Source organism: Hermetia illucens, chromosome 5 (assembly GCF_905115235.1).
Source record: "Hermetia illucens chromosome 5, iHerIll2.2.curated.20191125, whole genome shotgun sequence".
Classification (NCBI taxonomy): domain Eukaryota; kingdom Metazoa; phylum Arthropoda; class Insecta; order Diptera; family Stratiomyidae; genus Hermetia; species Hermetia illucens.
In genome coordinates, this window is record NC_051853.1 from 97,939,873 (window position 1) to 97,953,126 (window position 13,254).

The 13,254-nt window shown below is 40.1% G+C and overlaps 2 protein-coding genes across 3 annotated transcripts in view; both read left to right on the plus strand.

Annotated features, from left to right (window-relative positions):
* Nucleotides 1-13,254, plus strand: part of LOC119656686 — a 167,549-nt gene that overhangs the window by 110,306 nt on the left and 43,989 nt on the right. The window contains exon 1 of one of the 2 annotated variants that reach the window (XM_038063171.1): nt 12,569-12,684. The exons of the other annotated variant lie outside the window; for it this stretch is intronic. The gene's annotated coding sequence lies outside the window, so the exon portion shown is untranslated. Of the gene's footprint in view, nt 1-12,568; nt 12,685-13,254 lie in introns of those variants that run through there. 2 annotated transcript variants of the gene reach the window in all.
* Nucleotides 868-2,626, plus strand: LOC119656688 (zinc finger protein 57). Its single transcript, XM_038063173.1, has 3 exons — nt 868-1,018; nt 1,077-1,625; nt 1,681-2,626. The coding sequence occupies exons 2-3, from the start codon at nt 1,147-1,149 to the stop codon at nt 2,351-2,353; spliced, it is 1,152 nt and encodes a 383-aa protein (XP_037919101.1). The 5' UTR covers nt 868-1,018; nt 1,077-1,146; the 3' UTR covers nt 2,354-2,626.

Here is a 13,254-nt window from a genome sequence, read left to right on the forward strand (position 1 = left end):
AAGAAAAAGAAAGAAAGTTAATTTTTGTCGCATTGTATCCGATAGAGTGTACGTTATGTTCTTACAAAAAAAACACCCTTTTCCCATTTTCTGAACACTATACACTATATTTCCTACGGTAGTGTCCACTCTCTCCTAAGACAATAGGTAATTTCAGTAGTTACTTCGAATATTTTTTTAAACAGTTTAAATCAAAAGACAAGAATACATCCTTCATTTTTATTCATTGAAATAGCCGTTACGTCTTTTTTTAACTTGGAAATATATTTCTTTGTTGCTGCCCGAAATTCAATCCGTTTTTTCATTTTTATATTTTAGATTTCCTCACTGTAGCTGCCACATACTTTGTAGTTAGAACGCGATGATGTTAATAATAATAATAATAATCGTTGGCGCAACAATACATGTTGGATCAGGGCCTTGAAGTGTGTTAGAGCACTTCATTCATGACCGTAACGGTACACTAGGAGGCAATGTGGTCAGCATTGCGATGATGTTAACATAATTATATCGCAGTGAAAAAGAGTCGTTTTTTACAAGGAAATTAGTACATTTTGTGTGTTAAAATTCAGGAAAAACAATTTGGAGATCACACGTAATTTTCATATTTTAGATGGAAGTTCTAACTAGTATTCGAGGTTTGTTTCAATATTCCAGTTATCTCAGTTTTGAGTAATTTATCGTAAATGGCAGCTAAAGGATTATAAAAAACTTTACAATTGCATATGGGATCGATTGGTGTACACGTTGTGCAGCAGTTTTGAAATAATTTGTATATATGAAGAGCGCCATCTTCGAATAAATGTGTCAGAATGAACTGCTGAATAGCACTGACATCTTCTGGTATGAGCCGAAAATAACATTGTTTAAGTTCATCCGAAAATGACAGAAATGTCAACCGTCTGTCGGGGCTGCAGACTTTCGTCCGGAGCTGCTTGAATATATCTTGGATATTTTCGAACAGTGCAGCTGGTATGCACTGAATTCTATTCCCATGAAGTCTGCTGGTATATTGGAAGTTCGTGTGACATTTCTTGCGAGACAGAATCCTTCTGATATGTCGTCTTCGTTTTTAGGGCCTGCTTTTCGGTATGAGACAGGAATAGGACCACGGACCGGCACCTCACCATATCACCCCTCAGGACGATGTCCCCTCGAAAGAAAAGCGTTGGTGAGGCGGCTTCAACCGACACCTCCTCGGACTATCAGTGCCCCACTTGTTCAGAGAATCTCCCCTCGAAAGAACTCTTCGACATTCACATGTCTGGCCACTCGAACAACCTGAAGTGTGCCGTCTGCAACATGGTGCTAAAAAGTATGAAGAATTATGAGAAGCACTGCCAGCGCTGTAAGCCGTACGAATGCCAGATTTGCGGGCGAGTCGTCCGCTTCAGACCCAACTTCATCAAACACATGCGAGTGCACACCGGCGAGGACTCGCAGCGACTCAAGTACAAATGCGAGGTCTGCAACAAGGAATTCATGAGCTTCGAGTACTTTAAGGTCCATAAGAAGATACACAGCCAAAACCTGAACTTGACGTGCAAAGTATGCGGGAAGGTGTTCAGCGCCCTGGCGTCGCTGAGAGGCCACATGAAGTTACACACGGGCATGCACTTGCATACGTAAGTTTCCTGTGCAGTTTGGGCAATTTCAAAGTATCCTAATCAGGCTTTTTAGGTGCGATGTTTGCGGCAAACGTTTCGGTCAACGGTACAACTTGAAAATCCACACGAGGGTGCACACAGGGCAGTTGCCGTTTGAATGTTCGATGTGCAAAAAGAAATTCCACACGGAATCGAGCTACGAGAACCATCTACACACCCACCAGAAGCCGTCGGAAGCTGCTGAAATCCACCTAGCCCCCGTACAAACAGCACTACCCAAGGAGGGAGAAGATTTGCTGTCGAGTCTTCAGCTGAAAGTTCTTCCGAACACCACGGCGGACGGAACAACTGTCCTCATCAAAGAGGAGAGCATTGACGACTGCCCTTCCGATATCTTCAACGTGCCAGTTGCTTCCCGAATGAAAACCATCAGCGACTTCCTGGCAAGCTCCTCTGCGTCGCCACCGACGAACGAGTTTGAAGACAGCCTTAACGAATGTTCAGAACTGCCATACTCTAATATTTTCGACATCGACTCCGTCTCCCAGGGAATTCCCGCCACTGAAGCCGTTCTGGAAGACAATGACCTGCTAAGAAGGACCGACAGCAAGTCACAGGAGGCGCATTCCATGGACACGACGGACGGAAATTTCATTCGCAAGGAATGGGTCTACGCCAGCTACGGAGTGGGCTCCAAGTTGGACGACGAGATTTACTGTCCCGCCGAAAGTTTTATATATGAGTGAGCGGACGCTGCGCGTCGGAGGATGTTAAATGTGATCTCTCTGTAATGTGTTCGACGATATTAAGTGGAAAGTGCATAGGCGTAAGTTAAATGAATTTCTAGTCACGTGTTCTCTTTAACCCTTAAATACTAGTCTAAAGTGTCGAAACGGAAAGTACCTAATTTGTGCAGATGTCTTTCAAATTTGTGATTTTACTGTGTATTTTATCAAGGATAATTGGAATTAAAACTACTGTCATTGATCCTAATGCAAATTCAAATACATAATTTGATTAAGCAAGCCGCGGTTTTTAATTCCGCTTGGAGCAGAGGAACCTTGACTGGGAAAGTTCCCTTCTGCCTTCGCGCCTTGATAAGATCTTCTACGTGATCTGAGTGTAGTCGACAGGCCCGCAAATCAGCATCAAGCGTATCATGTCATCGCTGTTTCGGTCTGCCTTTAGGTCGGTTCCCATTCACTTCGATACTCAAACCAATCTTAACGAATGAATTCTCGTCAGTATGAATTGCGTGTCGTTACCATCGAAGAAGCCTCTCTTGCCATTTTTCCATGATCGGTGCAATTCTTAATTGCAGATGTCTTCTTTTCGGATGTGACCATGATGTCTTAAGTCCAACGCAACATTTTCGTCTCTATAGTCGCCCAGTACCCAGGAACGTAGAAGGCGATAGGAATGACGATACTGCGGTAATTTGAGACGTTCGTTGATGCGTCGATCTCAAAAAACGCAGGTTGTATAACGTCAGTTCAAGTTGGTCTGATGCATACAGAAATTTCATAAAGAATTGCCTGGAAATATTGTGGCGCGCAGTCAAAAGCCCTCTATAGGCTCAGGAACGCAATCCAGAGAGAAAACGATACCTCTCATGATTTTTCTCAATGAGTAAATGCGCAGTAAGTTGAAAAAAATATGGCGAACTGCTCGTTCATGGCAGTGACTGATGGACGGGAAAATATTTAACTTTTTAAATGAAATCTGCCAGTATGGTTGGAGTGATGAGTCACAACATGACTTTCTCTCGCACTTCCTCCAAAATTCTTAAAAAGCCGCTGCACAAATCCTTTTGTTGAATTTGTTTTACCGATAATCCTAAAATTATTGGTTTTATTGTTTGCCCAATAATCCTTAAATTATTGAACGCGAATCTATGTTATTTATATAGCATGTTGGTCCCAAGCCCAGGTAAATGAGGGTTGGGGCAACGTACTTTGTACTATTATAGAATGCTGAGTTCAGAGAAAGAGATAAATAAAATTTAGTTGAATTTACTCCACTATCATTATCATCAACGGCGCAACAACCGGTATCCGGTCTAGGCCTGCCTTAATAAGAAACTCTAGACACCCCACTTTCGCGCTAAGGTCTACCAATTCGATATCCCTAAAAGCTGTCTGGTGTCCTGGCCTACGCCATCGCTCCATCTCAGGCGAGGTCTGCCTCGTCTCCTTTTTCTACCCTAGATATTGCCCTTATAAACTTTCCCGGCTGGATTATCCTCGTCCATATGGATTAAGTGACCTGTCCACCGCAATCTATTGAGCCGGATCCACAACCTGATGGTCTTGGTGTCGCTCATAAATTTCGTCGTTATGTAGGCTACGGAATCGTCCATCCTCATGTAAGAGGCCAAAAATTCTTCGGAGGAATCTTTTCTCGAGCGCAGCTAAAAGTTCGCAATTTTCTTTGCTAAGAACCCAAGTCTCCGAGGAATAAATGAGGACTGGCAAGGTCATTGTCGTCATTTCACCCTACGGTGAGACGTTTCGAGCGCAAGAGTTGAAATAGTCCATACCGTTTAATGGTCGTAACTATTATCGGTTGTGATTTTCGACCCTAGATAGGACAAATTATCAACGGTCTCAAAGTTTTTTATTCTTCTCTTTTGACTAGTGCGATTTAGTGTTGTTAGTTGGTTGGTTTTTGGTGTTGACTGCCTTCATTGATGTGCAGCCCAAGACCTCGCGCCGCCTGTTCGATCTGGATGAAGGCAGTCTGTACGTCTCGGATCGTTTTTTCCTTGATGTCGATATCGCTAGCATAGGCCATTAGTTGGGGGGGATTTAAAAAGGATCGTGCCTCTCACATTTGCCTCAGCATCATGGATCACTTTTTCCAGGGCCAGATTAAAGAGGACGTATTATAGGCCCTTGTCCTATACCGTTCTTGATGTTGAAAGTTCTCGAGAGTGCTCCTGCTTCTTTTATCTAGCCTCGCCCATTGGTCAGGGCCAGCCAAGTCAGTCTTATCAATTTTGTCGGGATACCGAATTCTCTCATGGCCGTGTACAGTTTTACCCTAGCTATGTTATCATAGGCAATCTTAAGAGGGTTATCCCGTGTGCAGGTCGTTTTTTCGCTTTTTTTGGAAAACTAGAATTATTAAAAAAATATTGAAAGCTACATTTTTGGTGCCTTGTTAAACTTTTTTTTGTAAATTTTGGCATTTTTTCAAGGCTTTCCTAATGAATAAAAAAAAACTGCCGAATGAATCGCAATTATCCTAGTTCGCGGACGTAGAAATATGTTCTGATAAGCCGTGAAAATTTCAAAGAATTTCGTTGAATATATTTTGGGCTATGGTGGCAGTAGATTTTTAATATGCAGTTTCGAGAAAAACGCATTTGAAAAGTAGAATGCGATTTTTAACCATAAAAACTGAACTGGCCATTAATCTACTATACCTAATCCATAAATCTTAAGTTTCTTGATAATGCCTCGTTGCCAGTCGCCAGGCATTGATTCGTTGTCCCACACCTTGAGCATAAGTTTATGAACCACTTGGTGTAATTGGTCGCCTCTATATTTAACCAATTCGGCTGTAATTCCATTGGCTCCTTGCGACTTATGATTTTTAAGCCGATGAATTGCACGGACTGTTTCTCCTAAACTTGGTGGTGGCAGGTTTTTTCCGTCGTCTTCAGTTGATGGGACCTCCAACTCGCCGTTCTGGTTGTTGAGCAATTCATTAAAACACTCAACCCATTGCTCCAATATGTCCATTCTGTCGGAAATCAGATTTCCTTCTTTGTCTCGACAGGATAAGCATCGAGGTATATAAGGCTTCATCCTGTAGACTTATTGGTAAAACTTGCGCGGTTAGTCCCTGTACTTTTCCAGTTCACAGACCTGTTGGTTCTCCCGTTTTTCTTTGCTGTGAAGTCGCTTCTCCGCTCGCCGGAGTTCGTGATAAGTCTCTGCGCGTGCCCCCGTCCTTTGAGAATGCAACATTATTCGGTATGCGGCATTCTTCCATTCCATTGCTAGCTTACATTTATCGTCGAACTAGCTGTTTCGAGTTTTTTTGCGACCGGGGCCAAGTATGCTTGTGGCCGTATCAATGATAATGTTCTTCAGGTGATTGTGAAGATCATTTGTTGACGCTTCATCTCCAGGATCTCTGTTGCTATGTTGTTATTGCGGCATTTCGCTCTTATAGGTGTTGGGCAGGACTGTGCTGTTGATGGCTTCAGGATTAACTCTCACCTGATTGTCAGATCGAATTTTAGGTGGTATTGTTATTCTAGCCCGGAGCACCATTCCAATGAGATAGTGATCCGAGTCTATATTGCACCCCCTATATGTTCTGACATTCATCAAGGCTGAGAACTGGTATCCTTATGCAACTTTCCAGTAGCTCTTCTCTGATTCCTGTAGGTAGTACCCATCTCCCAAGAATTTGTTGACAGCCGAGATTTACTCTTTGCTGTCGAAAAATCCTTAAATGATTTTCAGAAGAAGATTAGGCCATATGATGCGCGAATACGTTTTATTGAGTGCCTTATGCTTTCGTGAAATATTCAAGCATTATAAGGACTGTATAGCGAAACGTGAAAGTTATAAAATATGTTTGGCAAGCTGCAAAGCAAGGTGGCTTAGAGCCCATTATCCTTGTTAGAGTTAATTGGCCTCGACTGAATGAAAACGTTAAGTGCGTTAGAGGAAAGCTTGGCTTAGAATTTTTCGGAACCCATGCTTTTGTCAGCATTACGCCTAGGAACGAAAATGCCACCAATTTACCTAGATCAACTAGAATCACTTGGTAAGCCTTTTAATGTGTTATCCTATAAACAGAACAGATCACGCTGCTCCCAGGGCAGAGGTGAGGCAGCGTCTGACGAGTTGTCTCTGCCCTGGACGAAACCATTTGTCCTATATTTTTTAGAAATTCCTACAATTATCTAATTGCCTATTGTTTGAAAACGTATTAGAGCACTTCATTTCGAGGCCATAACCATACCCTCGGATCCTATGTGGTCTGTACTGCGCTTGCCCGGGATTATTACTTCAATTTTTTCTCAAGTAGTCATTCACAACTAAATCGATTGATACCCGATATCCAGCCAATGGTAGAAATCCTTTTGCCATCAATGAAATTTGGACCACGATTTTCTAAGCGTGAGAAGCTAGAGCTCTAATCATTACACCATTACGCCACGGATATTGTCAAAGGAATATATAGCAAGCGAAGAATGGCTCGTTTAAATCACGTCCCCTACATAAGTAATTAATTTAAATTCTTAAACGTAAAGTGAAATAAATTTTCATCAGGAAGTATTATCCAATGAAAGGTTCTACCAGAAAATAACATGAATGCTGCTGACTTCTCAAAATATATGCATAGCAAGGTGTTGACGATAGGAATAGAGACCTATAATATTAACAAGTCTGAGAGACCTACAATATTAAGAAGTGAAAGACTAGCAGCATCAGAATTCACGTTTTGCCCTCGTCGCCTTGATTAAGATGACTTTCTCTTTCTTGAGAAGTTAGAGCCTAGGAAAATATCACAACTGTAATCCTTGTACCACAAGACTTAAAATAACTACTTTATTATTCAAACGTAGATAAAACGCTAGTTCGGAATAATAATAGCTTGCGAAACGTTGGTATTTGGAGCTAAGGTACATTTTTATTAAAATCGGTTTACTGTCTGTCTGTCCGTCTGCCTGTCCATCACACGCATTTTTCTCGTAGACGGTTATAGCGATTGACACCAAATTTGGTAGAAAGGTGGGAACTGTGAACGCTCATACATACAGTGAGTTACATCCTTTTACATTCCTTTGAATTTAAGGGGAAGTCCCCATACATGCAAAAGAAAGGTGTAAAATTTTTTTTTATCAAGTTATGCATGTGAGTTATTAAATTAAAGGTCTCGGTTAGTACTTTTCGAAGCCGATCTTAGTTTTGACATTTGTTGGAAATGTGGGGAGTGCGGGGGGTTGAAAGTGATCATTTTTTTAAGGGGCCATTCTCAGAAACTACCCAACCGAAAAATCTCAAAAAAGTCAGGAGGCTGCCACTATATGGTGCCTGTGCTCCGAAATACTTTCCATGCCGATAGCTCTTCAAATAAAGTCAATAATAGTATAAATTTTTGCAATGACGTAGGCTATAATATAGAACATGATCTTACCAAGTTTGGTGGAAAACGCGCTATTACTAACAAACTTATAATACGTCAAAATTGTTGCTTCTTTGAAAATTGAAGACTATGAACGTCAATATCACCCGAAAGTGGATACTCTCACATAATATATGGATATATTACGTGCTTCGTACTAAGAAATACACAAAACCTTTCGTACCTGAAGCGTGCAGCTTCCGGTTTCCCGACTTGTTGAATATTATCAGCAATGGTAAGCATAGACGACAAAGAGTACAAGACAAGCAAATCGAATGAGGAGCTAAACACTCTATAACTTGTCAAACTGCTTTCTGAGAAAGAAACCAGTGTCATCTTCATCATTTTCCAATTCGATTTACAAATACTCGCTTTTTCTCACAGGAACTTACTTATATCAATGAGTACCTCCTTTATGCCTTTGCAGAGATGACCTTAAGGCGAGTGAGCAGTGCACGAGGACAATGGATACCAGGTAATAGTAAACGTGGATGTTATGATCAACTCTATTGGCTTCACCTTACCTCAACTTGTCGACACACCCTCGTCCAGGTTACCTCGTATGATATACAAGGTAACTATACGGGCCCTCTCGTCAGGCCTGACTAGTCATTTTCTGAGTTTCTGACATCGCTATCATTTTTTAGCTCTGTCTGTAATCCTAATTCGCCTACGAAAAGATGGTTTCTTCTTTCGCTCTTATTAAAGGTTTTATTTTATCCTTTTTCGATCATTTTCTTCGCATTATATCCAACAACTCTTTTTACCCCTTCTCTGAACACTTATGAATTTCTTGCAGCGATGTCCGGATTTCAATTTCGTTCACTGTATATATGGGTATTTCGTAAGTGACAATCTTGTATATGCATGTAGGTACTATGTGAAACGCGAAGCATAATGTAGATGGAAATATTTGCCTGACTTAGATATAGACATCTGCCGTCTGAGGCAGATCCAGACATTTGTCTGTCTGTTGTCTGAACCAGGCCCAAGCACTTGCCCGAAACAAAAATCTAGATGAGACATACATTTATCTGTTTGATGTCTGACATAGCCACATACATTTGTCTGTCTGATGTCAGAGGCAGACACAGACGTTTGTTTGACATAAGCAGAGATTTTTTTCTGATACAAAGGCTTGTCTGGAAAAAAACATTCACCCGCGACAGACATCTGTCTGCCTAATATCTGAAATAAGTATAGACATTCGTTTTTCTGTTGTCGTTTTGCACGAAAGTAAAATTTCAACTAATAACACATTGCAGCAATTAGCTTTGCCTCTGCTTAGTATCATACCTACATAAAATCTATGGCTTTCGAGTTATTTGCGAAAAACTGTTTAAACATATGCATTTTTCAATGAAAAAGAATGAAGAATGAAAGAATTCACCATTTAATCGATTTATGTTTTTTTCCACAAAAGCTCCATCCCCCAGAGGGGATGCACTATATAACTTTCATTTCTTATGCCATCTTATACTCCCAATTTTATGTCTTGATTGGAGAAATTCAGAGGTTGAAAGTTTTGATGACTAGACTATTAGTTAAGAAGTTAACTAGCCAAGATTACTTCTTCTTGCTGCGTAAAGTACAAACGGCATGGTCATGATTTCATGATGACTCCATATGATTGCGTGATTATGATTGCACGATTAATAATAATAATCGTTGGCGCAACAGTCCATATTGGATCAGGGCTTTGAAGTTTGTTAGAGCACCTTATTCAAGACCGTACCGGTGCACTGCAGGATTAATGTACCCTATAGGAGGCAATGTGGTCAGCATTGCGCTCGCCCGAGATTATTACCCTGATTTGACTCAGGTACTCATTCACAGCTGAGTCGATTGGTATCCGACTTCAAATCACGATACAAATCCCACTGCTACCAGTGAGATTTAAACCGCGATCTTTCGTACGACAGCCTGGCGCTCTAACCACTCAACTATCCGGACACGATTACAATCGTATAATCTGTTACGATGAGAGTGCAGCGTTACATCACCTTGGAACGAACACGGTCACTAAAGTTGTCAACCAATCAAACTCCCCTAACTGGTTTGCCAGTCGTGAACATCGACTGCGCGAAATAATATATGGAACCGGACGGCACATGCTGGAGTTAATCCGAATGCTAGCAGTTCGGCCAGATGAAGGCCGGGGTTCTTGGTTCTTAAATATTATCTTCCTGTCAGGACTTAGAGATTTTATCACGTACCTCGACTCAATAGTCAACAAAACACAAACCCACCCGAAGTATTAGAGACGTGAAGTCTCGAGGCGGATTGATACCACCGAAAATTTCAATCCCAAAGGAGCTGCACTGCCTAACGCCCTAGTAAGGGAGTGGACACAATCACAAAAATAAACCTGACGCGCGCGGAATGGACGAGGAAGGATTAGCTCTAAGCAGATTCTGGCATCTACGCGACGAGTGGTCCCCGTCTTCCTTTCCTCCTCATGTGGGGGCCAGATGACATGGTGGCCCTGCGGTGGTCCACCCCAACCTAATTGTTCATCCCATGCCGGCTTGAATATAATGCGGTGGACCCTAAATAAATGGGAGGACTGACACTCTCCTGGGGAGGTTAGAGCAAAAGCAACTTCATTAATTCATAATTATTTTTATATACTTTAAAAGCGGACAGAGCTTACAAACGAATCCACATCGTGTTGCTAATGTGTAAATCATTGGTACAATCGATACTGGAACTCTATAAATTGTCAATTCAAGAACCCAAAGTCAAATTCAAAAATCCTGTTTACGTAGTCCATCCCTCATGTGACCGAACTGGGCGAAGGAATTATCTTTTGATTAATTGCATTCTATTATTTTATTGTGTGTACACATGTTGCAACAATTGCATGCAATTCCCGGGATCAATATGGAATGATACCATTACAACATAAAATCATTCTTTCTTTTTCAATCTCCACTCTGGTATATTTTTTTTTAGTTTTCAGGATTCCCACCAATTAAGATGTCTCTCACCGCATAAACTGCATCCTTATCCAGTGGTAAAACGTCGGTATAAAACCTTAGAGTAGAACATTGAAAAAATGTTGAATTTTCAATGGCAAATTCTGAAATTGACTTGGAAAAATCTGAAATTATTTTGGAAAAATCTGAAATTGTTTGGGAAATTCGGAATTTGATTCGTAAAGTTCTGAATTAATTTGCAAAACCTATATATGTATATGTCTTAGTATACAGTAATAGGCAATATTTGTTTGCTTTAATAGGTATGTGTATACTTATATCGTCGAGTTTGGCAATATATGAAGGAATATTTTCGATTCGTAGCTATGGAGGAATGGAAAAACGTGCATAGAGACTTCCTCATATAAGATGAACACAATACCTCATTAAACGAAGCGCCGAGCTCCCGGTATTCTCACTTGTTTTCATTAATTTGAAACAAAAATGTCGTGGAATCTGAACGGCCACGCAAAACGTGTATTAGTACTTGCTCGGATGGTGGCATAATTATCCATGTGGATAGCTTTTTCAGTACAATTAGCTCTGGGGAAAATCAAATAATACGTGCAATCGATTTCGGGTATTTTAGAGGCAAGGAGCGATGTAAATGGTTCGTTTAATGTAGAAAAACCTATGAAATGCAATTAATATATCAAGAAGAAAGAAAGAAGATTAAACACTCGGTGATTTTTTACTGATTCAAAAAAAAATATAAAACTTTTTATGGCACGAGAAACATGTCGAAACCTTTGTAACAAATCAACCACGAAGCGAAAATCTAAAATCTGGACGCCATAGGAAAAAGAAGGAGGCAAAACGAACAAAAACAATCTCAACAATGATCAAAATGTGGCAACTATATTTGTAAAAGCCATTTAGTAAAGACAGTATTGTTTTCTTAATGTTAAATATACATACATAGGTAATTATAGGAATATTCTAAGGAACTCGATTCATTTTAGCTAATATTTTGAAGTTACGTTTAATTTGTCATCTTTTTTATATTTCCTTGATCTCAGAAAAAGTTTCTGCTTTGTTTAGGTTCAGAGCCCAATTAAGCCTAAAAAGATGTTCGCTTTTGGTTTTTTTTTATTTTTTTTTCACATTTTTCAACTATCTAAAGTACAAACTTAAACAAATACCGGAAGCTGGACGCTACGGATATGAAGGTTTTGTATTCATCTTGTGTGAGAAATTCTCTATTCATGTTTTCCCACTCAATTCAAAATATTCACATTTTGAGCTCTGACTATGTTCCACCCGGCATCAAAAATATCGTTAGTTTCAACTACTAATTGAGCCCTTTAATTTGATTCCCCACACAACCATATTCGGTGAAAAAAAAATGCACACCGTTTTCACATGTATGAGGAACTCCCCTTAAACCTAGTCCAAAGTGATGCCACCTGACACAGACCACACGGTCTTGCCAAATTTCGTGGCAATTGATTTAGCCGTCTCCGAGTAAATCGGGTGTAGCAGATAGGCAGACCTACAATCGATTCAAATAAGGTTTTATTTTACACAAAACCTTAAAAGATACTCAAAATCAATTGTTTTCTTGGCCTTTTTTTCAAATTTCGGTCATTTTGGACTCCTGATATCAACAGCGTATCGATACCAGTTAAGATTTCAATTTGGGTATGACTCAAATTTTATGGCCCATATCTCGTCTGGTTTAGTCGGACTTATATTATCGTTATTTCTAGTATGAACGCATGAGTTGGGGTTTTCCCCGAATAAATTGCATGTTGTTTACGTTTTACTATTAATAGCCATGATGTAAACAAAATTTAAAAGAATGCTTGCAATATCATGATCAGTAGCGAATATTTCTTCAATCAGTTCAGTCCGACAGTGAAAAGTAGTTTTTTGCTTATGTGTAACTCGGGAAGTGTAATAGTGTTCCTGTTGCATTTACATATTCGTTCATACGTTCACCGAATCCTGTGAGTAGTGTATTTACACCGCCTAAAGGAATACATAACAGCTAAGGATAGAAGTGTTCGTGCTCCTCATTTTTAAGGTTTTGTGTAAAACAAAACCTTATTAAAATCGATTCAATGTCTGTCTGTCTGTCACATGCATTTTTCTCCAAAACGGCTAAACCGATCCGAACGAAATTTGGTGGACAGATGGGAGCTATGAAATCCCACGCATACAGCGAGTGGCATAAATTTAGGTGGAGTTTAAAGAAGGGCTCCCCATACATGCAAAGGGGGATCCAAAATTTTTTTTCACCGGATATAGTTGTGTAGGGTATCAAATGAAAGGTCTCGATTTGTACTTTCCGAAACTGATATTAGTTTTGGCGTTAATTGCAAAGTGTGTGAGTCAAAATGTACGTACTTGAAGTGAGACAGGACTCATTTTCGGAAACTACCCAACCTAAAAATCTGAAAAAATCATTCCGATTCCGATATCTGCTCAAATAAACTTACTAATAGTAGATTACTACTTTTTAGAAATTTACTGAAAATCCCCCTTTAATTTATCCCAGGACTTTCGAATTTTGGACC